This window comes from Eptatretus burgeri, chromosome 14, assembly GCF_056783735.1.
Source record: "Eptatretus burgeri isolate ZD-2024b chromosome 14, Ebu_testis_v1, whole genome shotgun sequence".
In the NCBI taxonomy this organism is placed as follows: Eukaryota; Metazoa; Chordata; class Myxini; order Myxiniformes; family Myxinidae; genus Eptatretus; species Eptatretus burgeri.
The window spans coordinates 60654680-60680552 of NC_140974.1; the positions used below are offsets into that span (position 1 = coordinate 60654680).

Below are 25873 nucleotides of genomic sequence, written 5' to 3' on the forward strand. Positions count from 1 at the left end.
TTTGTGTTTGCCTTGTTGATTGACCAAGTCAGTTGCACCTTAAAACTCCTTAGATAAGTGGTGAAGCTTACTTTGTTTCCCTCACGAGTGTTTGTATTTTGTTATGTTAATAGTGTAGTATTAATTAACCTCCGCCATCTTCGAAGATGGATGGAGGTTACTGTTTTCACCCCTTTCTGTTTGTTTGTTTGTTTGTGAACAGTATTACGGAAAAACTCCTCGACGGATTTCGACGAAACTTGGTGGGGGGGGGGGGTTAGGTATGGTCCAAGGATCATGCCATTAAATTTTGGACTTGGTCCCCCCCTCCCAAAAAAAAATTGTTAGAGAAAATTTTTTTTTTTTTTTTTGCATTTCTACATGTTTTAAGTGATTTCCAACCTCCCCCCCCAAAAAAGAGAATTTTTTTGCATTTCTACATGTTTTAAGTGATTTCCAACCCCCAAATTTTTTTTATCCCCCCCCCCAAAAAAGAGAATTTTTTTGCATTTCTACATGTTTTAAGTGATTTCCAACCCCCCCCCAAAAAAAAAAAAGAGAAATTTTTTTTTTGCATTTCTACATGTTTTAAGTGATTTCCAACCCCCTCCCCAATTTTTTTATCCCACCCCAAAAAATAAAGAATTTTTTTCTGCATTTCTACATGTTTTAAGTGATTTCCAACCCCCCAAAAAAATTGTTACCCCCCCAAAAAAAAAGAAATTTTTTTTTTGCATTTCTACATGTTTTAAGTGATTTCCAACCCCCCCCCCAAAAAAATTGTTAGAGAAAAAAAATTTTTGCAACTTTTTTTTTCAACAAAATTTCGAATTTTTTTTGCATTTTTACATGTTTTAAGTGATTTCCAACCCTCCCCCCCCCAAAAAAAAATGGAGAAAAGAACTATAACTCTCAGCACTGTTGACATCATATTTAATGAATAAGATATAAGGTTCACTTGAGTGACCCAGCAGTATTGGCGGCGGAGGTTTTGCACTCTCCTGAGTGCTCCCCCTCTAGTTTATGATTGGAATGATGCTGTTTGGAATGAAAATATAGAGTGATTGAGTTTAAAGCAGAATGAGGAAATTATGTGAGGGGTTCCACCGGTGACATTCATGGATTTGGCATTTGCAGTTTCGCCATTGTGTCATTACAGAAATATGACCCATCTGACTTCTGGGGTGAGCTGCAGTAATTTTATTTGTCTAAGTCCTTCACGAACTGGCTGTCAAGCCCCCTCCTGCACGGGCACCTCGCTGTAACCCTCAGTTCACGTTGGTGTCTGTCCGGCCGTCCGTCCGAAATGTGTTGGCGCTCATATCTCAAAGGCTATACAGTATTATATTGAAACTAACTCAAACTTGGAGTATACATCGGATAATAAGTCTAATTAATTGCTTTTGAAACAAATTGCACCTAAGTGTGGAGGGGGTGGATGGTGTGGGGGGATGGTGGGGAGGGGGTGGGAGGCGGATGGTGCATGGGGGTGGGGGGTGGTGGATGATGGGGGTTGGTGGATTGTGGATAGTGTGTGGGGTGGGAGGTGGATGGTGTGGGAGGAAGGCAGATGGTGGTGGGAGGAAGGTTGATGGTGTGGGGGGGGTGTGGATGGTGTGGGGGTTGGATGGTGGATAGTGTGTGGGGGGGATGGTGGATGGTACGTTGGGGGTGTTGGGTGGGGGGGTGTGGATGGTGTGGGGGTTGGATGGTGGATAGTGTGTGGGGGGATGTTAGGGGGTGTGGATGGTGTGTGGGAGGGGAGTTGATGGTGTGGGAGGGATGGTGGATGGTGTGGGGGAGGGGTTGGATGGTGTGTGGGAGCGGGGGAGTTGATGGTGTGGGGGGATGGTGGATGTTGCGGGGGGATGGTGGGGGGTGGTGGGGGATGGTGTGTGGGTGTGGTGGATAGTGTGTCTGTGGGGGGAATGGTGGATGGTACGTTGGGGGTGTTGGGTGGGGGGGGTGGATGGTGTGGGGGGTTGGATGGTGGATAGTGTGTGGGGGGGATGTTAGGGGGTGTGGATGGTGTGTGGGAGGGGGGTTGGATGGTGTGTGGGAGGGGGAGTTGATGGTGGGGAGGGGGTTGGATGGTGTGTGGGAGGGGGAGTTGATGGTGTGGGGGATGGTGGATGTTGCGGAGGGGATGGTGGATGGTGTGGGGGGGATGGTGGATGGTGCGGGGGGTGAATGGTGGGGGGGGATGGTGGATGGCAATGCATGGGTAGCTGGAGTTAAAGAAGCGTTGAAAGATGGAGGCCGGATGGATTAAAGAGAGATTGAAAGATGGATTGCTAGACTAAAAGACAAAAGTTGGAGAGTCGAGACTTGGGGGACCAGGGACATTACTCAGGGAATGAAACATGCTTAACTAAATATCATTTCCTTCCCTCATCCCCCCAAACAACGGGCGAGAACTGAAAGTCTATTCCACATACAAATTGAAGATGTATCTTATTCTGGGAAAGGGAATTAGTTAACCTCCGCCATCGAAGATGGACGGAGGTTACTGTTTTCACCCCTGTCTGTTTGTTTGTTTGTTTGTTTGTGAACAGTATTACAGAAAAACTCCTCGACGGATTTCGACGAAACTTGGTGGGGGGGTTATGTATGGTCCAATGATCATGCCATTAGATTTTGGACTTGGTCCAAAGTCCAATATGGCCGCTATGCCGCTATTTTGAAAAAATATTTGAATTTTTGTTTTTGCATTTCTACATGTTTTAAGTGATTGCCAACCCCCCCCCCAAAAAAAAATTGTTAGAGAAAATATAACAGAAAATTTTGTCTGTTTTTTTTTTCTCCAACAATTTTTTTTTAGAGAATGAATTGAGTTTGTGGAGTATGAATTGAGTAGAGAGTATGAATGAATTGAGTATGTAAAAGTTAAAAGTAAAAGGGAAAGTTGCAAACTATAACTCTGTGAACACTGTTGATGTCAAATTGAATGAATAGGATATCAGGTTCACTTAAGTGACCTAGCAGTATTGGCGGCAGAGGTTTTGCTCTCTACCGAGTGCTCCCCCTCTAGTTCATACTGTGGTATCGCTTTCATATGTATATATAATTATAAAATACCCTCAGATGCAGTGCAGAGTTCTTGGAGACCTGGCAAGGTTGTTGTTTTTTTAACTATGTTATATAATTTTTTTTCTTTACATTCTTTGCATGAGTCTCTTTGTATAGTCCTATAATTTCGTGACAAATAATTCTGTGGCATAACTGCAAAAAAGATTTCATTTGGGTTCGAGGGAAAGCTTAATCAATAACTAACACACCCCTTCCTTTGCACTTCTTGGGATCTTGGAAACTTGGCATTATTGTTGTTGTTTTATAACTATGTTGTATATATATTTTTATTTGCATGAGCCTATTAGTGTATGTGCTTCTATAACTTACTTATAAATAATTCAGTGACATAAAAGTGAAAAAAAAAATTCATTCAGGTTCGAGGGAAAAGATTAATAAATAACACGATACTTCCTTTGCAGTCCTTGTGGTCTATGAGAACCAGTGATATACACCACAGCATATTGCCTAATTACGTGAAGCATTTCATAAAGAAGGTTTTGAAAAAATAAAAACAACGGCCGCAACTAAAATGGTCAAAATTTTGGAAATGGATGCTTTGGGTTATTGTGAAAAAAATTTTGTCTGGTCAGTACAGAAATAAGGCCAATTCAAAACTAGTTGATCAATGTCTGCCAGATGTTTATGATGATGTGTAATTTCCACCGTTACCAAAACCTATGTCATCTATCACCACAAAGATAGAGTGACAGTCTTTCAGTCAGGTGCAGCAAAAGGCCTGTTTAAAAAATGTAGTGTAGGTTTTTGTGTTTACATTTTTGTTGTTTTGAGTAGGAAAATATTTCCCAAAACAAAAGTGGGTGAGACAGTTCATTGCATTTTTGGATAATTGCGGTGCTTTGCATTTTTTATGTACTGTTTGTAATTTATTCTTGAGACAAATGCCAGGGGCATCGAAAGGCCCCTTTATATGGTATGTGCCACGTGGCAAACTATAGAAAAGAAGAGACATTGCATAGCTTGTAGAAAATGCCAAACAATAGAAAATATGGCACATTCAAAAAAAAATCTCGTGTGCGTTTTTTCTATTGTCTGGCATTTTCTACAAGCCATGGAATGTCCCTTCTTTTTGATTGTTTGGCATTTTCCACAAGCCATGGAATGTCCCTTCTCTATAGTGTGCCACATGGCACATACAATATAAAGGGGTCTTTTCTATGCCCCTGGCATTTTCTCAAGAATATATATATATATATATATATATATATATATATATATATATATATATATATATATATATATATATATATAATTGTTGCGGTGCTGGGTTCGGCGGCGAGGACGACCACTAGATGGAGCAGTTGGGCCATCTCCCACCGAACACCAGAATTGAAAGGTCGTCACCCCGGATAACTCCGGAGTCAACGGGTCGCTTAAAGGACCGTGGAAGCCAATGTTTCGACGGCGTGAGGTGGGGTCCACTTGTCTATTCCAATTTACCTAAGTACTCACGCCATCTAACTACTGGGGAAGCCACACCCTCGGCCGGCTTTGTCCGAACAGAGTCGCTGTTACCGACTTGGATCTGGCATAACCAAGCGGAAATTACCAAAGCCGCGCCGGACCAAATGACAACTTACGGCACAATCGGCCTTCCGAATTCTCAAGCACGAACCATGCTAGGTCAATAATAGAAACGACAGGTAACGATCTGGTACATTTAACAGGGGTTTATTTTCATAGGGAGGGAGACACAGAGCAGAGTTATCACGAATATGCAGACAATGTACAATGAGCAATCAACACTTGTACAATTTCTACTTATAGGATGGCGCCACCACAGACACACACAGCAAAAGAAAATGGACCCGGATTATCTCTATTTCGACCCTCCCAGCCAAGGGAATAGACAGGCTGGAGGTCAGAGTTTGGTCGGTACCTGGCCACCTCATGCGGTTTGGCCCGTGACTGCAGGTGTGAGACTCAGGTTCATCGGTGAGCCCAGACACGGTATTGTGGGGTCCAGGCGGGGGCCAGGGTCGCTCCTCACAGATGGCCAGCGGAGATTCCCGGCACGGACTCCGTGTTATTGCGCGACAAAATGAGAGATGGAAGTCGACGGCTGTGGAATAGTCAGAGGACCAGCTTGAGACACGGCAACGACGACCACCAACGACGCACCCCAAGAGCAATGGCGATCCCTTTCTTCTCCGACAATTCCAACCCAACTCCAGCGAACACTAATGGGAGCCTGGCAATTCTTATCCCTCCCCCGGGTGGGGTGGGGTGGGGTGATCGGACCTCTGAGGTAATCTTTGCCCTGATTGGATAGGGTTTCGTGGGGTGATATCTGTCCCCCTCTGATTGGACAGGGAGAAAACCCTGCCTTTCTGGGGCAGAGTCAGAGCTCTGAGGTAATCTTTGCCCTGATTGGACAGGGCTTCGTGGAGTGATGTGCTGGCCATCCGTGATTGGACAGGGGGGAACCCCTCCTTTCCTGGGCGGAGTGGAGTCGGTGTTCTGAGGTGAGGAAACCTCTGCCCACGTCCGTGGTCGTACGCACGTGGGCAATGGCGTCGATGGTGCGAAGAAGTGAAGGATTGATTTGTTGGCGTTGGGTGTTGCAAAAATCGAACTGGAAAGAAACTTTGCAGCGCACACATGTAATTCCCTTCAAACATAGGGAGGAATCTAACTATACACATACTTATTGAAATAACTAAGCTTTGGGACTGCTGTCTGTTTGTGTGCAAATGGCTTCCAGATTCGTAACATTATTACGGACTTGGGGTTTGGGGTTCACCACGAAGGGGACTTCTTGGACTCTCACCAACCTGCAGGCCACTCTTCTGTGGATAAGTCCACAGCCCAATGGGTTGTTAAGCAACCACGGACGCCGATTGAGACCGCCAAACCAAGCAGGGTTCTCACTCTTTTACAAACCCGTTACCTTTCCAGTGGTTTGGTGGTGCCAATTGGGGTACCTACCCTCAACGCCCACCCATCTATTTATGTATGGCTGAGTGGAACCGTGAGTGCGGCATTGGCTAATGGTATGAGTAACCAGCGAGATAAAACGTCCCTTCTTTTTAGTTGTACACACTAAATCGAGCCAATGGAAGATACGAGACAAAAACGGGCAGGAGGGAATACCGTTTCCCAAAGCAAAGGTACTTTCAGGCACATAAAATTCAACAATCATGAGGTACGTATTTAGAAGCACATCCAACAATAATCAACATCAAGAAAGGCACTGAAGAACAGATCTTACCCGAAGCACTCATTTCCCCCATAAGCTGTCTTACTTATTCATTTATACATCAGACATGGCACCAACAGAATAATTCGAGGAAAATATAAAGAGGTAGGGCGAGGTATATTGTCGACCTCTGACTCACCCTCTTTTTCCTCCTGTTCTTTTTATCCAAAACGGGTAAAGACATTCGGATGAAACAAAGGGCAGTCCGCACATTAATTCTTCAGCTGCCTCCTCTTACAACCCCCCAAATCATCAACCTCCGACTACCAACCCTAAGGCTTCAAACCTTCAACTCCCTCCCCTCTCCAAGCCTTCAAACCCCCTCCCCACTGCCCCCACCCTCACCACATCTCCTCAACCCTCCCCTTCTCCCACTGCAACTCCTTAACCCCACCTTCCCCACCAAGTCCTCAACCTCTCCCACCCTAAAAACTAAACCTCCCCCTCCTGACTCTATCCCATCTTTGCTCACCCCTCTCCTCCAAACCCCAACCCCAACTTTTTAACCTTCCCTCCCCCCTCCTCTCATTCATAAAAGCAAAAGGGTATTCCCACATCAATCATGACATATTTCTTCATGACCTCATCGAAACAGTGGAATATTTAACTTTCTCCACTCCCTGATCATGCTATCAATGGTTTCACAGAAACTGCGATGAAAAGAGCAACGGATTGGCTCCTACACGTCATGGCCCATCGCAGTCACCTGTACAACTCACAATCCCATGAGATATATGGAAACCCTGTGGAATTGCAACTCTCAAGTGATCATGAGCAGCCTGATTGTGCCATTAAACGACCCCAAAGCAATTATCTTCTTTCTGATTCATGAATGCACACCGTTAAAAGTAAATAATGACATGATTCGTTCAACAATTTCTTGAGAACTCTGCGGAAGAAGACCTTTATAATGACATGGGTTTTATGGTCCTTGGTCGAGTCGTTCAAGACAAAACAGTTGGAAATAATAGCAAGGACCCGTGGGAACCACTGTGCTAAAGGCCTTTGCTTGAGAGAATGGCACATAGTTATTTAGGCAGTCTAGAAGGGAACAGACGGCTGCCTCGATCGCTCCGAAAATAAAAAAAAATAACCTGGCTTTGATGCAAAAACATCCCCATTGCCTTTGTGCTTCTTTCTGATGCATAAGTAACTCATTTATGGTGAGTATATTTGCGTCGTTTTGCTGAAACTTTGTGAACACATTATGGCACAGTAGTTGATTTTAAGTCATGCAAGTCTGATATAACGTCGTTCAAAATTTTAAGTACTTCTGTTCATGCCATACCCAGGGTGTGTAAATTTGTGACTAAATTGTGTAAATTAATGCTTTCGTGCCCTTTGTTCTCCCTGCCCATGTACTTATTTAATATGCACATGAAGTCACTTGGTCTATGAGTGATCCGAGTTGCCCTGATTGCAAACGGCTTTAGTTATGAAGGACAGATTTGGTTCGGGATGATTATCATCTTCACGGAAAGCACTCTGCACCTGGCGCCTATCCGCTCGATGCTTTTAACTGTCGCTTTGATCATTTACACTGATGGGAAAACTTGTAGGGAGGGCATGGCGATTGTGAATGTGACAGCTCCAAAGATCTCTTTGGCTTAGCGTAGCAACAACATATTGGCCATATGATGTTACAGGGGACATTTGTGGGTGGAGTCAGGCCAGCGGTCTAACCAATGAGTGGACAGGAATGTTACAGACAGATGGATGAACAAGCATAATATTATATAGATGTTAGTATCTGTCTTTGTTTCATTAAAATATCTTTACCTGTTTTGGAGAAAATGAATAGGAGGCATCAGTGTGTGTGTGTGTGTGTGTGTGTGTGTGTGTGTGTGTGTGTGTGTGTGTGTGTGTGTGTGTGTGTGTGTGTGTGTGTGTGTGTGTGTGTGTGTGTGTGTGTGTGCGCGTGCGCGTGCGCGTGTGCGTGCGTGTGCTTGCTTTTGTGTTTTCTTTCAATTACAACTTTAATCCCCTTTTGTTGCACCTTTATTCAATTGTCCAAAACGCATGTGACACTTTCATACTGCTCTTTTGTGCAATTCTCCATTGCTGCGGCTTGTTCACTTTCCCCAATCTGTTCCTTTTGGCAACAAAGCAAAGGTTTTAAAGTCAGCTCTGAATGTCAAACGATCATTGGGCACACGATCCCTGCTGTTGCAAGCTACCTGCCATTTTCAATTGCGTACCATTTTATCATGCATGAAAAGTTCATATCACCTTGTATCGTGAAGGGCGATGCAGCTATATTGGTGGATATTTAAACTATCAGGCTTACTTCAAAAGGGCAATTTTCACCCACTCGCCTGTCCGCCCAACCACCCCATCTTTAATTATTAAATTAATCGATCAGTTGCAATATCCTTCTGTACGTTTATAAATGCTCGATTGCATTGCAGCCACACTGATGTGGCCTGGGTTATTATTTCTTTGGCATGCAATACAAGTGCAAAAATTTTGAAGGCAAATGTACGATGGTTTGATAACCTTAATCTTGATGGTCATTTTTTTTTTCGTCCATAATTTAGGGCCTATCTTTATATGTTCTTTAAATTCTAGGTTGTGCTATCTTTTTGGGGGCTTGCGATGCTATTATATTAATTTCAGATATATCTAAAGGGTGATGTGTTTATTGTGGCCCATTTTGTATTTGTGTGTATTATTCATACTCGACAACACAGCATGTTGTTCATTATAATAGCAGCCTCGCCTCGTCTCCTTTTGCTTAACCCATGGACATCCAGTGAAAGTAAAGCACTTGACCGTTAGGACAAAGGCTTCTCCCCTAGGTATGTGGCATTCCACAGCTTTCCTTAAGATTATTTGAATGTCCGGAAGTAGGTGCAATCGGACAAGAGATCCGGTTTAATGTCCCTGCATAGGGTAGTATGTACCAAGAGAGCCGCCGTATAAGGATAGCAGTTCATCGTTTTTGAAGGCATGACAACCCCCTCTCGGGATTTTGAGCTTCAATCGTGGACCATAATATTGCCTTTGAACTATCTTGTGTTAGTGTTTCAACACTAAACAGAAATTATCTGATGTGATTTTAAAAAATAAGAAATTCTTCCCTTTACTCTCAGTGAATTATTTGTGCAGCACTGTGGTAGCACGTTGGTCTCGAGCATTAAGGCTTGATCGACTGAGATAATCCACAACCTTGGATTGCTTTGCAATGCACACATTGCAAGCTGGGCCTTCAGCATAAATATCAGCCGTACAGTGGACCGCCCTGCCAAATATGTCCTCGTTGATACGGTACAGACCAAATGATAAGTGAAAGCCCAAGTACTGTACATGTAGCATGTGGTGGGCTTATGACTGGTTGCAGTTGGTTTGAAAGAAGAATGTAAATAATCTTGTTAATGTCACGATTCAGAGACTGCTGCAAGACTTAAAAGAATAAATAAACTTGCGCTCAAAATTGAAGGCCTTTGTGAAGATTATCTACAATTGATGTTGGCAGGGCACACGTTGCTTGGCTGCTGCCTTCAAAGGCTTGAGGACCTTACACCGTCGACATTCATGTTTTCATCCTTTCTAATGCTTATTAATTTTTCTTCGAGACAGAGACAGACACAGAGAGACACAGACACACAGCGACATTGTTTTTTTGTGCGTTTGTACATTGTTTTTTCACGTCTGAACCGAAGCACCTTGAGGCCCCAAATTTTGGGTATTGGTACTTCAGAATCTGGGCAAGGTTTTAAGCTACTACGTGTTGGTTGGCCTTGATGTCTGTTTTGAGATCACCAAAGGCTGTAAAGAGTATATTGGGATGTGGGGTCAGGCAGTGCTACCGCCGGCCCACATGCAAAACGTAACTACCATGAGGTTACAATGTCCAACACATCCCATAACCACCGCTGGTAGAAGCTTACCCAGCCACCAGTGCCAACCTCCTCTCTGCCCCCCCCCCCCCTGGGCAGCGCCAGGTATCCCCCAGTTCCTCCACTCCTCCATCCCAAAGCAGTGCCAGCGTGATGGCAAAGCGATTCCAGTGTCTGTGTTTTACGACCAAATCATGGATATTCATATTCCATTGGCCTTGATATGATCACACCTGGAACAGATTTGCCTCTTGCTTCTGTCGTTCTCAGAGCTGATGACTGGACTAACACCAAATGACAATTTCACGAGAGAATGTGTAGTGCAAGAACAAATGCGATGATATTAAAGCGGAAGATACACTGCCGTTAAGTGAGATAAAGTTTGCTTCATATCAAGAGCACCCTTGTGAGTCTTGTAACACCGAAAACCAATCTGCAGATTTCTTTACGGGCATGACATCCCAAGAAATACCCATTTCTTCTCGTGTGCCCCATTTGACACCGTTTGTGTTCCCGTACGTGTCCTTAATTCCACGGTCTAGAGTAAACCTTCCTCCAGAACCGCTCTGAACGTTTGTTCGCCCTGCCCGCCCCCGAAGGGTCTGAGCCGAGTGACAGTCCGCACACAGATCTACTTTAATGTTGGTGGCTCATTTTGAGATCTACTGTGACGTATGCATGCCGGTCTTGTTACTCGACATTGTCTTGTGACAAATCGCCTGATTGGCTCTTACTGCTATGCCTGCACTGCAGCTGTTGCTTTGTCGAGTCATAGTCCAATTATTTAGTTCTGATTCCAAGTAGATTTTGTTGTCGTTAAAGTGTAAATTTTTACCACGTAGGCAAATTTACAGAGTTTTATTGTTGTCCTCTCTCGTTAAACAATGGACAGGTGAATTTTTTTCAATTTTTTAAAATTGATTCTGCGGAGTACCAACATTTTTGTGAGTCGATGCCGCATGATATCATAATACTTGTGACGTTGACTTCTTCTATCAGTCTTCTGATATTATGGCTTCTTATACTTTCACGAGACATGTGTTTTTATTTCCACAGTATTCCATTTGATATGACCGTGAGTTAGCCACCCTTGGGTAGGCACCATGAGTGGACGATTTCCACAAAGCTCAGCAACTGATGAGCGTTATCACTGCAGTCTTGCAATTGCAGCTGAGGGCATCAAACATTGTCAAGATTATGGAAACTGTAATTAACATCTTGGTTTGAAAGATTATGCTCGTTTATAATAATCTGCAAACATAAAAATAATAATCAGTTTGAATCACTCGCCCCTTAAAACCTTAAACCAACCTATTTCAGTCGACCGCAAGAAGAAGACCTCCCTCAATTCGTGTCGAGGAGCGTTCAGAATAATCACTACTCTTGCCAAGTGTGGGATGGTGACGGTGAGCAACCACAGGAATCAAACCCACACCAGTGAGTAGAAAAATAAACTTGCGTCGTTAACTACTCGACCAAAGAACTCCTCGTGCTCGTATCTGTCCCGAAGTTAGAGGTCATGAAAAGGAAAGTTAAACGAATGGTTTAATTGCTTTTATTCGTATTTATTATTTGTTTATTTGCTTATTTACTTATTTATTTAGCACTTTCAACGCCGTGACACCTGCCTCACCTCACCTTGTCATGTGAGACTACTCCATTGCTTGCCTACCTCACAAAGCACAGAGCAGACCAGGCCTTGTTGCTATGGAAACTATGCTGCTTCTCTCCCATTGGCATGGTGCTTGAGCGCTGCCATCGCATGCTGCCGTCTCCCCCGTTGCTGTGTCATTTTCACACCCACAATTTACATGTGTACCCTCTTTCCATCTCTCGTCTCATTGAATGGGGCTTAAGCCTGTGGCAGTTGATCGTGACTGGTTTATGATGTATGTTTTTGTAATCGCCGATGACCTTCTCGTGCTGCACCGCACCGTGAGGTCATGGTTTATGCTATGGTCTTTATAAACCATGTTCCTCGTTTCGCTGTTCATTTTGCATGAGGTCTGGATCCTGAGATAGATGCGTCGTCATCACGCGTGTTTCTTTAATTGTGTGAAACGCAATAGTTCCATGAGTATGTAGATGACGTATATGTAATCGAAAGGTGTATTAGTTCCAAAACAGCAATGAACGCACATAGACCGACAAAGAGAGACAAGTTTCTGTTGAAGTTTCCATCGAGTTTTTTTTTTTTATTATTTTTTCTCTCTCTCAATTTGGTGAAAAAAATTCTGGCTTTGTGTGTTCAAGTCTCCTTTATATTTTTGCACCTCCACTCTGTCATAGTTATTACCCCCATCATGCCATTGCCCCGACAATGCAAGGTGCGTCACAATAATGAGTTTAACTCTTCACCTTCTGTATTTCAAAAGTTCTTTCTGGTCATTGGCCAGTTTAGTACCATTGCTGGTCAGATAGCTTGGAGGTTTGTGCAATCGTCTTTGAGCTGTCGAGCCTAGGTTTGAATCCCAACCCACCTATAAACCGTCACACTGGTGTTTGCAGGCAGGGTGATGCATCGATGTGTGCACCGTCCCTCGGAAGGATGTGAAGCCGAAGGATCCGTCTGCCGGCATTGTTTCTTTGTTGCCTTTTGTGAAGATTTGATGAGTTATCACTGACATCCTGAGCAAATGACAAATTCCTGCATTTTCAGATGAATGTGAGATCTGGGTTGAATGTTTGTTGTTGAGGAGAACCTGTTTGTTTGTCACTAGACCTGTGACCACACACCCATTCATTGAAGCTATCATCAACTGGTGCTCCTTTGATTGGCAGAGCTACTTTGAACAAATTTTTCATGCAATCCTCTGTCACATAGAGAATGCTTTTTAATACTTTTTATTCTTTGTAATGTTCAAGATACATTGTCAAGTTTAAATTTGTAAACACGTTGGTTCAGTGCACACTCCCATAATCCCATTATCCCACAGTAATGTTCAAAGTAGCCCCGGTTGATGGTATGCGGCTCTCGAGGAAGCATGACAAAAACCTGGCAAGCTTCTCATCTTTCTCATGTTATCTTTTCTCCTTTTCTTTCTCTCCATTGTCCTTCCTCTCCCAAATGCAGGGTTTTTTGAGCAAGCGTCTGAAAGGTTCCATCAAGCGTACCAAAAGTCAGCCCAAGCTGGATCGCAACACAAGCTTTCGCCAACTATTGCCCATACTCCGGAGTCCACACAATGACAGGTACCGTTGTGCGGTGAAAGATTGTCATGCAAGAAGAGTGCCGGCATGGGGATTGGCGGTTGGTTGCAGAGGAGAAACGAGTTGTAGAAGATAGCAGCATGAGGATTGCAAGAATCGGTACAGGAACAAAAGATGAATAAGAGTGAAGATCAAGGAAGGGAAATTATCATCGAGAAAGACGATGAGCTCAATATCAAAACAATAAGACCATCCTTGATGGATTTCCGCAGGATTTGGAATTAGTGCAGTTTCTGGTTTTTGGTGTGTCAGACCAAGGCAAAGGTCCTAATGGGTCTGTCACCTGTACCACTGAGATAATGAGCTCACATTGAATTACATCAGCTGCACTGGCTCACACCCATGGTGAACGATCCATTCCAATATGATAGGTTCATTAGTAATGAGCAGACTCACCAAACTGCATCATCATTTTATGAAAACATCTCACGTGTCTGGGTTTCTAACAGACGTTTTTGGTCGAGTTTGATTCCAAGCACGTGCTTTGGAAAATACAAAAAGGTGGTACTTTGAGTTGGTATTGATCCGTGAAAATGTGAAGGGGGGAATTTTCTGCAGAATTTTTCACCAAGAGTTTGGTCGGAATTTGTAGTACAGTACTGAACTGTATTTATCTTGATTCACCGTTATCCCCTCATGTGCACCAGGGTTACATTTTGCAGAGTAACTCCTTTCCCACGAACCTCCCCTCTCCCTCACAAAGAAAGATTAATTGTGGTGATGACACTTCCTCCAGAATCTCTCTCTCTCTCTCTCTCTCTCTCTCTCTCTCTCTCTCTCTCTCTCTCTCTCTCTCTCTCTCTCTCTCTCTCTCTCCCTCTCTCTCTCTCTCTCTCTCTCTCTCTCTCTCTCTCTCTCTCTCTCTCTCTCTCTCTCTCTCTCTCTCTCTCTCTCTCTCTCTCTCTCTCTCTCTCTCTCTCTCTCTCTCTCTCTCTCTCTCTCTCTCTCTCTCTCTCTCTCTCTCTCTCTCTCTCTCTCTCTCTCTCTCTCTCTCTCTCTCTCTCTCTCTCTCTCTCTCTCTCTCTCTCTCTCTCTCTCTCTCTCTCTCTCTCTCTCTCTCTCTCTCTCTCTCTCTCTCTCTCTCTCTCTCTCTCTCTCTCTCTCTCTCTCTCTCTCTCTCTCTCTCTCTCTCTCTCTCTCTCTCTCTCTCTCTCTCTCTCTCTCTCTCTCTCTCTCTCTCTCTCTCTCTCTCTCTCTCTCTCTCTCTCTCTCTCTCTCTCTCTCTCTCTCTCTCTCTCTCTCTCTCTCTCTCTCTCTCTCTCTCTCTCTCGTCACCTCCATATTGCACAATACATTGGCGAGAAGGTTAAGTGATTATCTTATTACCTCCGCCGCCGAAGGTGGATGGAGGTTATGTTTTTGCCCCAGTTTGTTTGTCTTTCTGTCTGTCTGACTGTGAGCATAATATCTCAGAAGGTTATGGACGGATTATGACGAAACTTGGAGGATGAGTTGAGTGGATGACAAGAACAAGCCAAGATTTTGGTTCGGGTGCGGACACCGATCCGGCCTATCAGTGGGACACAAAATGTAAACTGTTCAGCCTGGCGGAGGTGTGCATTCCGTCATGCCGTACTAGTTAAAGATGCGCTCACTCAGTGAGGAATAATTTTTTCGTGCACATCGAGGTCCCTTTTGGAGCTTCATGGTTGCATCCATCACGCTCTTCCATTGGGGGGTGAAATTAACCTTGTGCTTCGAGGCAGCGTCACTTTCGGGCAGCTTTCTTTGGTGACCGATGTACAATTGCAGTTGCAGACAGGAATAGGACAAAATGAGCAACTGATCTCTGATTGAGTGAAGTTTAAAAGCCTACCTCCATCCTCGACGCAAGCGTATGTCACACATCTTGCATCCATAACACGGACCTTGCGCAAAATTTCGAACAACTACAACGGCCTGTGCAAACATACTGCGCTGCGATAGAAAGTTGCTGGAGCAAGGGTCGCATTTTAAAGAAAGCTCGGAGGTTAAAAAAGAAAAAAGAAAAAAAGCAAACAAAGAACAAAAGATATCTGGAATCTAATTTACTTCCAAGAACTCCCAGAGTTTGTATACACTGATATAATTCTCTTGTTTTGTGTCTTTTAATGAGGCCATGTCTCGTCTGCTCCTACGGAAAGCCACGGAAATGTGTAACGGCATTACGGATTGGGAATAAATGCATGGGCTTTTCCACGGTCTTTGTTGCATTTGATACGCTAATTAATTCTGAGATTAATTCCCTCAATGCAGCTTCGGCGATGGAGTGGGTTCTGATTATGCAGGTGTAATACGGTTCATCTTTATCACGTTTCCCACAGTTTCTCTTCCCTTGTTAATGCGTCTGCATTTTGCTTCGTCTGTTGTCGGGAAACAACATTGTTTCAGCTGTGCTGCGATAGATAATTCTTCAGCGTTTTTGATGGGAATGGAATGCTGCTCAGGGAAGCATTTTAAATGTTTTATAATCCTCTGCTTCAATCGGTTTGGTTACCCTGAACCTATTTTGGCAAAAGCTCAACTGGAGAGGCAAAAGCATTGCCGCTGCTATTTTATGGTCACCCATTTTATGGCCGATCTGATGGAACTGATTTTAAATGGCTGTTATAAATCGGAATAACTGGTTGGAACAATCAGAATAAATGTTTCTTACATCGTTATATTAGTTTCCTTTCGTACATTTAAACAACCACTTATTGGAGGTGATCCATTTTTTGAGCAATGTCAGTTTTTTGAACATCTTGTCACACTTGTGAGGAGAAAGCTGAGTGATATGTACACTCACCTTTGAGCTGTCCAGCCTGGTTTCGAGTTCCGACCGAGCTATAAACTGTCATCCTGGTGTTTCACATGCAGGGGACACATCGACGGATGTGCCGTCCCTCAAATGGACGTTAAGCCGGAACACTCGTCTGCAAGCACAGATCTTCGGTGGACGGTAAATATCCATGCGAGTTATCACTGGAACCCTCAAAAAGTTACAAGTTACTGCCCTGACTGACTGTTTGGAAGGCAAAGGCAAACCACCTAGCGTAACTATACCACCCATCGTAGCACAACCACCCATCATAGCACAACCATCCAGCATAACCCAAACCCCTCAGCGTATCCAAACCACCCAGCTTAACTATACCAACCAGCATAACCCAACCACCGAGCATCACCTAACCACCCAGTGTAACCCATACTAAGAGGCTGCTTTGGCTTACTGATGCTCTGTAAAGAACAGTATGATACATTGATGATAATGGTGATGGCCACACCCAAAGCTATGAATCTATGAAGTGTGGTAACAATGTTTCAATGTTGCACCGGAAGCAACATTTCTTTTATATAAGGAAGATTTATCATTTTCCCCCAACAATGTCAGCATCTCATATATATGGAACATGGTTTCACGCAGAAAACTGGAGATTATTGAAACCTGCAGTGTTGATACTCGTTGGAATACTGAACAGCTCGTTGGAAAACTGAACAGCTCATTTGTAACACAAATCTGAATTTTATCAGTGCTGTTGTATTGAGACCTCTAAATGAACATGAATATAAATGTCAACATCTGCGACTTTGTGAAAAACTCCATTATTATTGTAATGGAGCTCCCCCCCTCCCACCCCCCCCAAAAAAAACTACAAAAAAAAAAAACAATGAATCAGCATCAGCAGTACTTAATGATGGTCTGATCTCCAGACTGTGGTTGTATTGCCGATGAACAGGTTCACTCTGTGGGATAAATGAACAATTCACCACATGCTAGGAGTCAAACAGGTTAATCAACTGCTGATGCTGCAAAGGTATTATCCTCCAATTCTACTTTTGCATAATATAGTACAATTGTTTTTGGAGGGGAACAAGGAAAAGCATTGACATATAAGGCTTGAGCCATGAGTTTCTGTGGATACCTTCTCAAGTTTGGAACAAAACCTACGAACCTTTCGTTCTATCGAACTTCACACACTTGGTTCGACCATCCTCTTCTCTTTTTTTTTTTCCTTGCGTGTTGAGATATGCCCAAGTTTACAGGTGTCGTCCCTCGAGTCCAAATTATATTGAAAATTTGAACGTTATTCCCACATTTAATTAAAAACCACATGAGTTAATTTGGCAACCAAATCTGCACTGAAAACGAACGGTTTGAGAATTTTCTTGCGCAAGATCTAGGCTTCGTGGCAGAGTGTAAATAACATCAATGTCCTGGCAGTGGGGCCACAGTTCGAGAAAACAAGCGAGGGAAGGAGGAGGGGAGGAAACAGTTACCTCCAAATATAAGGTTTTTGGTTAGGTGGGATTAATGGGGGTAGAAAAGATCATGGGTGGGGGTGATATGAGATCGTGATGTACCGTCTGCTTAAAGTCCTGGATAGAAGAGTGCGATTGATCTCCCTCGGGAAAGTGCTTCCACAAACGTGAGAAAAAGGGAACAAATGATATGAGGTGTGCAATAAGCCTGGGTTTTGTGAGCTCAAACAGGAGGGGGTTACTGGACGAACAGGTGCATTCTGCATTATTTGGGGAGGATCAGAGGGCTGAGAGAGGGCTGAGGGAGCTAGACCGGAGAGGCGGTTGAAAAAAAGAAACCAACACGGGACACAGACATGCCTGTGATGTGAAGGCAACATGCCTTGTGCTTCTCCTTTAACACCAGGCAATGAACGATTCTCAATGCAACGAAAGAACCAGAGTTTGAGCAAACAAATTATCGTTACAATTTGGTTGCATCGTTGTTCAGTTTTCAAATGATTTGTCTTTATCATGGTTTATCCTTATAATAGCCTGGTGTTGGCTTAGTGGTTAGGGTGGCGGCTTGGGATCCCAGGGTCCTAAGTTCAAGACCCGTTGGCTGCTGAATTAACACCAGGGGGTTGACTCAGCCTGTCATCCATCTGAGGTCGGCGAAGTGAGTACCAGTGTACTGGTCCCGGTGTATGCCCCGGTTAGAATAGGTATACCATATCCCTGTGTGTCGTAAGAGGCGACCAGGGTTGGCGTCAGGAAGGGCATCCGGCCATAAAACATTGCCTCAAGAAAAAGCCTAACCCCTGCACAGCAGGGAAAAATGGCTGTAAAAACGGTCATTTATATTTTTATGGTTTATCCTTATAAAGTATAGTTGATGAACAAAGGAATTTAATGAACTGAAAAGTGTGAATGCAGCTTTGTTGATGGAAACGCTATGCGGAATTCCGGTTTGCTATCTACCAATAACGCTGGCATATACCATCAATACCTCTTCTGTTTGCACCTTCTCAAATATCTCATTGAGCATTTCCTTCCACATTTTGTCTCCGTGTTCAACCGTGGGTGTTTCACATCCGTGATCTACCCTAATAGCTTGTAAATGATGAACAATCAAATTGGGGAACCTGGAGCTGTTGGTTTGTGTGCCTCAAGGATTGTTCGTGGAGCCGTACCACCAGGCTGTGTTTATTGGGCCATGTTTTGAGAAGCAAAGTCAAAGCGATGGAGGTGACTTAACACCGTACCTTTTTGGGGTAGTGTGAGTGGGTGAGGGGGAACCTTCTTCCACATCTTCACGATATTATTTTTTGTAGGAAACTGGTGTTCTCAGTCGTTGGTAATTATGGTAAAGTCCAAGGCGCATTCGGTGTCATGTCATTTTTGTTGCTCCAATGTATTATTTTGATGCAATAATCATTATGGGATCTCTGAACTACATGTCAATGTTTTTTTTGCATGGTAGATCTTTTTTTTGACTAGTTACGAGAGCAGCAGGAGTGATCATGTTATTGTCCTCGCTGGGGCATATACAGGTAGTGGACAAAAAAAAAATGGATTCACCGATGTGAAGTCACTTAATATGGTGTGGAACCACCACATATGGCCAGTACGGCCTGTGTGCGCCGTGTCAGAGTCCACCAGCGTCTGGAATTGTGCAGGAGGGATGCGGCACCCATTCTTCCACGAGAAAGTCAATCAACTCACACCTGTTTGATGGAGGTGGAAAACACTGTCTCAGGTGTAATTCCAGACTATCCCATAAATGCTGATTGGGTTCAGATCTGGTGACCGAGAAGGTCATGACATATGGAACACATCAATGTCATGCTCATCAAACCATTGGGTGACCACACGTGCTCTTTAGATAGGGGCATTGGGGGTGGGGGGGGGTTCTCTTGCAGCCATGCAAGCCATAATTATGGGCAACTAGGCATGTGCAGCATTTTTATACATGACCCGAAGCATGCTGGGATGCTATTTGCTTCATCAACACATGGGTCACACCTGTGTGGAAGCTGTTTCTTGGTGTTCCTCATTTACCCAGGCATTTCCATTTTTTTGTCCACGACTTGTAGATTACAGCAGATCGAGCTTGGATCCGTTATTCTGTGAGGTACGCGATAAGCATAGAATGCTTCAAGAACGTCGAGTTTCCTCCCTTTCGGTTTAGTGTTAAAGATTAGTAGCAACTGTTGAAAAAGGTAGTCATACATGTTTCTGGTTTATAGTATTTTTTTTACTTCCGGTAAGGGTGCCCCACATAAATCACGATAGGCTATTTATACACGTTAATTCGGCATTTGTCCAAGGAGATGAAAACCCTTGGGAGGGGGGCAAATGAAGTCGCTACAACCTCCATTGTGTGACTTAGTCTTATCAAGTTTGGTTGTAATTGGATAACTAACGACCGAAATGTATCACGGAAAAAAAACAGACAGACAGACAGACACCAAATTGCCGATTTAAGTATGATTCGCCGAAGTTTTCAGTTTACGGAGCTTACCTTGAAAGACGGCACGTTGTTTTACATGGATCTAAAATAAAGCCAAAAGTTTATTTTCCCTGTTACAGTTGTGTTCTCCCTCCATCTGGTAGTCTGTATGTCAGTTGGTGGTAGTGTGTAGTGTCATGCTTGGTTGAATTCATGAAGTCCACCATCTTTCAGAAGACAGCAGCTGCCTGTTTCACCCCTTGTGAAGGTTTCGGATCGTTGCTAACCTTGCTGTACAACACTATATTACTTGCAACCTGACAACTAATTTGCTTGAAAATAAAGTTGAAACTGCAGCCTTTGCTTCCTTTCATATGCAGTACATGGCTGCTGATTTTTTTTTTTCTGGGGGCACGGCTGTGCCGCTGATGCAGTTCCTCCTGTAGGTTAGAACAGGAATTTGTAATTTGTTCAGGATGCCAGCGAAAGCTCGCCTACTCTTCGTGAAGGACACCGTGGGATCTTTCACGTCCACAACTAAAGCCAGCAGATGGGATTCCCGTTTAACTGTGACCATTAGAATGACCTTATCGCAGTGAAACGTACAAATGTTACCATGAAATAGTAATAACTAGAACGGCATTCGGTAGAGCGCATACCTCCACCAGGCTGAACAGTTTACATTTTGTATCCCACTTATAGGATGTATCTGCATCCAGACCTGAACCAAAATATAATCGGCTTGTTCTTATCACCTACCCAACTCATCCACCAAGTTTTGTCCGAATCAGTCTGCAACGTTTGGAAATATCATCCTACACAGTATCGTTTTTGGCCCAATCTCTCAATGGTGAAGAATCACTTTAGAAATTGAAAAATTATCACATCCGGATTTGGATCTTCACCAAAATGTAATTTCATCCTTGCCACACACCCAACCTCTCCACCAAATTTTGTTCAAATCCATCCACAACTTTTTGAGATATCCTGTTCACAGACAGACAAACAGGGGTGAAAACATAACCTCAAGTTAGGGAGCTAGCACAGTTTCATTTACACTTTTGGGAACAAAAGGTTTGATGGTCTCATTCTGTCAAGAGTACATGGTGGATGAATAAAACCCATTTCTTAAGCATGGCATTCCCGGCTTTTAGGGGAGGCAGGGTCCCAAACCCCCCAAAAACGTGACATTCATTTACACTTTTGAGAACAACGCTGATATTCACACTGATGACACCCCTCATATCACTAGTTAGAAATATACAACTTAAGAAACAATATTTCCAGAGGTTTGCACTTAAGAAGGACCCCAGTGGGGTCCAAAAAGGGTCTCAATTACACTTTTGAGAACAAAGCTGAAATTGATACTGAAATATCCCCTCACATCGCTTGTCACAAAAATGTAACTTAAGAAAGGATAGTCCTTGGCGTTTCGGCTTAAGAAGGGCTCAAAAGGACCAAGGAGGGTCGAGCAAATCCTTGTTGGATTTGGCCCTGGAAACCACTAGGCCTAACATCTGCCTCGGTCCAGGTGTTCAGCTACATATTCACCCAATACACAACACATTTCTGAATGCCAACTAGCATCAAGTTACTATTTTTAGCTCAGGACAATATCACACAGCGACGACATCTCAGAAAACGGACTATAATCCCAGTGCCTGCGCGGCGATTGGCTCTACCTGCGTGCTATGAGATTCAGGTCATCCACTGTCAACTCTTACTGGAACGTACAGGCTGCCTCTGTGCATTCAGTCGCACACACCTACTGCGCGTGGAGTGTAAAAGTGAAAGTGAAGCCAGACTCCATGACATTCTTCTCTTCATTTGACAAAGTACGTATGAGGCAAAGACTTCACTGAAGTATTGTAAGTCTAATATTCCCAGCCTAGTCATATGGACCAAGCAACATTGACATGAAAAAGACAGAACACTGAAAGCTACACTTATCCTAAACAAGGTAAGCAAAAGTGCACTATATGTGCAGTACTTATTATTTTTGGTCTACACTGACCTTCTAAAGCATTCTTCGAGAAGGCCTCCATCAGGTCTTCAATGACGCTGATGCAATTTTGGCCACTTTTGCCACACCCCCAGGCCCATGGGTTAATTTCATTGATCTAAAGATATGAATTAGCACTGTTTTTTAGGGGAAGCAGTGGTGTAGTGGCAGAGTGTCAGACTCAGGAGCGGGAACGCAGAGTTCGATTTCCGGTCTGATCACCATCTGTTTCTTTGTGTCCTTGGGCAGGGCACTTGACCAAACTTGCTTCTCCCCACCCAGGAGTAATGGGTACCTGGCTGGCAGAGAATGAGAAGTTGTGAGCGCTGAAAACAGCAGCCAGGCTGTAATACTCCCCAAGGAGTGGAGAAAGAACTTGGAAAGAACAGGCCAATAGCTGGGGGTAATAAATGTGAAGCGCTTTGAGAATGTTCAACATTATAAAGTGCTACATAATAACTTCACATTATTATTTTTCCTATCTTCTCTTTAGGAACTCATTAAATCAAGGGCTCCTGATGATCTCACATAAAAAGGGCAAGCCAAGGAAATGATAATGGTGGGCTATGATAATGACAATGTCAATCAGTCCATATTCTGTAATTCTGTATTTTGGTAATTGAGAAATTCATGACACACCACACATGTCCCTTTTGTCTTCACTTCACAGCATCTGCCCACCAGTCATTGCCTTCAAAGTGTCTTATACATGTTGTTCCGACCGAGACAAGCAAGTAACTTCCCTGGCAGCAAAAGAAATGGGCAGTTTTTCAGCGTGCTGCTGAGGCCAGGAAGGGAAGTAAGAACTACCAATCTTCCAAATGCAGAGCAGTTGTTGAGGCGTTACCAAGTCATCCAGGGGATGGTGATGGGTACCACAGCAAGAGCTACAATAACTTTACTGCCATTACTACTCAGTCTCTACCTAGGCCTATCGGGAATGACACTGTAGGCCCAGAGAGAAAGGAGTTACACTCTGCATCATCTGCTTCAACTGTTAGTGGTGAAGAATCGAGCAGAAGGGTGTCAACTCTTGGTATTTTCCCTGATACATGTTTGTTTTGTGACAAAAAGGTCAAAAAAGCCCAGACGGAACAAAAGAGCTCCGAGGAAAATTGCAAACCAAGCAAGCAGCACGAAAGATTATAGAGATTGTGCATACCCTCAAGCAAGCATGTTTACTTGTAAAAGTCAGTGGGGTTGACCTGATGGCTAAGGAAGCCCAGTTTCACCACAGTTGTCATGCCACATGTATCCGGAGGGTGGATAGAGTGAAAAGTTTTGGGCTGCTCTCCATCGCTGAGGAGCCTGTTAATCCCAAGTTTCCTCTTGACTGTATCTATTCGTACGTCAAAGACAACATCATTGACCGACAGAGACCTGAACGCCTTGCATCCATTTATGAACAATACACCGACCTCTGTACTGAACTTGAAGTGGTTCCTTCAGTAAGCAAAGCGCAATACCTGGGGGACCTTCTGACCAGGAAATTCCCTGACACTATTTTATTGCATTCCCCAGACTGCCGCCAGCAAGGTGTGATAGTCCACAGCACCGCCATTGAGTATGATTCCATGAAGGCAGTGTATGACATCAAGTCATCTCCTGAGGGTCAAGTTACTAAAGTTGCATCGCAACTCAGACAGGCCTTGAAGTCCGTGACGAAAGAGCCCCTCCTGGATCCACTGACCGTGGAAGCTCTCAACAGTGGCGAGGGGGACCCACCTGACCTTGTCAAAACTTTCTTTCAGACACTACTTGGAGGACCAAATACTGGCCAATATTCAGTCAGTCAAGCGCCGCTCTGATTCATTAAGTCAGGATGTACTGTTTTCAGTGAAGAATGGTAACCTAAAACCGAGAAAGCATACCCTGATGGGTTTGTCCTTGAAGCCACTGACTGGAAGCAAGAAGATTCTCACAATGCTGAATCGGATGGGGCATTCGCTTAACTACCACGCCATTGAGGAAATTGAGACAGACCTAGCCTATGCCATCTTTGACCGAAAGTTGAACTGTCCTGCTGGTTCAGTTCCTGGAGTACCTTGTGGACTTGCTTTTGACAACTATGATGAATTAACACACACACTGTCAGGTACCGACACGCTCCATGATACGATGGGTATTATGTATCAGGCTCAGAGCACTCCAGCCTCAGTGCCACAGGAAGCAGTCGGCCGAGATGGAGACGTAACCGAAGATCAAGCAACAGATTTATGGTATTTGAGAAATCATTCGGACCGAAGAAGGGTAAGCAGCCATTTGCAAGACTCAAGGGTGTAGATGCTAGCAGCATCCCACCATGCGAGAATGTCGTCGAGCAGAAGATCCATCGCAGCAACTTTGTTGCAATGACATGGCATGCAGCCTGCAACAACGCTGTCCCCAAATATCCTCAACAAGGATGGGAACTGGTGGACAATTCCTACCAAACTGTGTGGTTCACAGGCCCCCAGATGCCCGACAGAGTTTTTCCAAATCCCGGTGATCTCGGCGACGACGATGACGATGAAGACACTCGGCCTACTGACCTTGATTCTGACACCGATGACAATGACAGTGACGCAGACAACCAAACTGATGATGAATATGACTAAATCGGCTTCTTTAGCTATTGTTCAATCCTACAAGGACCATCTGTTAAAAAAGCATCGTAATATCAATGGATGAAGAGTGTTGTTTATTTGCAATGTAAGACGCATCAATTTCATTGTGCAATGCCAGGATGAGGATATGTCAGTAATCTCATTATACTTTGATGTAGCAAAGGTGAATATGGCACTTAAGCTGCTGTCACACCTTGACGTTTTAGCCAGTGTATGGCAACGTATCAAAATGTATGTAAAACGCTGACGTACGCTGAACTATTGATGTTTTTTTTTCCAGTTTTTGGCATATTCATAACGAGTTGGACGTATGCATAACGTATTAGTAACGTACACAGAACGTTTCGATAACATATAGATAACTTATACCAACGAATGCTTAGCGTGTTGTCGGCGTTCACAACCTATGCCCAACGATAGTCTAACGTATGCATAGCGCGCGGCAGCGTATCGCCGACGATCACGTGGCGTAGCCCATTAAAAGGCTGCCGCTCGACGATTCAAATCATAACCACACTAGACATTGAAGTGTCAAGGCCCTGTCACACCTTGACGTTTTAGCCAGCGTATGCCGACGTATGAAAAATTTGCCGAATACGCTGGCACACGTCGAATACGTTATGGGTAAGTTTTGTATATATTTCTAACTAGCGATATGAGGGGTGTCATCAGTGTCAATATCAACGTTGTTCTCAAAAGTGTAAATGAATGTGACTTTTTTGGGGGGTTTGGGACCCTGCCTCCCCTAAAGGCCAGGAATGCCATCCTTAAGAAATGGGTTTTATTCATCCCCATGTACTCTTGACAGAATGAGACCATCAAACCTTTTGTTCCCAAAAGTGTAAATGAAACTGTGCTAGCTCCCTAACTACTCCATCCACCTTTGGTGACAGAGGTGATAATGTGAATTTTCTTGCAAGGAACCCCGACTCAGGAGGAGGCCATTGGGCTTATCAAAGTCTGTGCTCTGGTTGCCAACCTATGGTTGTTTTTCCATGCTCTATCTTTCTTGAATGCTGAGTGTCAAGCAAGGAAGCAGCACGTACCATTTTTAATGGTCTTTGTTATCACTCAGCCAAGGTTTCGAACTTCCGAACCACCAACCTCCCAGACTCAGCCCAGACGCTCTAAACCATTACGCCACTGAGCATGGTTGATTTATTTCTTGAATAATAGCTTTCTAATTTATCTCTAGGCTATTTTCCAAGACCATCGTGACCATTGTTGCTCCAAGCATACGTGCTTTGAGGGACAAGGCTTTGTTTTTTCTTCCTCATTTCATCATGGTTTTTTTTT

General features: G+C 43.9%; 1 protein-coding gene across 3 annotated transcripts in view; it reads left to right on the forward strand.

The window, feature by feature from the left end:
* LOC147013357 (ras GTPase-activating protein nGAP-like) overlaps window positions 1–25873 on the forward strand; it is a 404833-nt gene that overhangs the window by 234916 nt on the left and 144044 nt on the right. For all 3 annotated transcript variants that reach the window (XM_085855118.1, XM_085855117.1, XM_085855120.1), the window contains exon 4: window positions 13181–13299. In XM_085855118.1, coding sequence (XP_085711244.1) covers window positions 13181–13299 — 119 coding nt within the window. The remainder of the gene's footprint in view (window positions 1–13180; window positions 13300–25873) is intronic.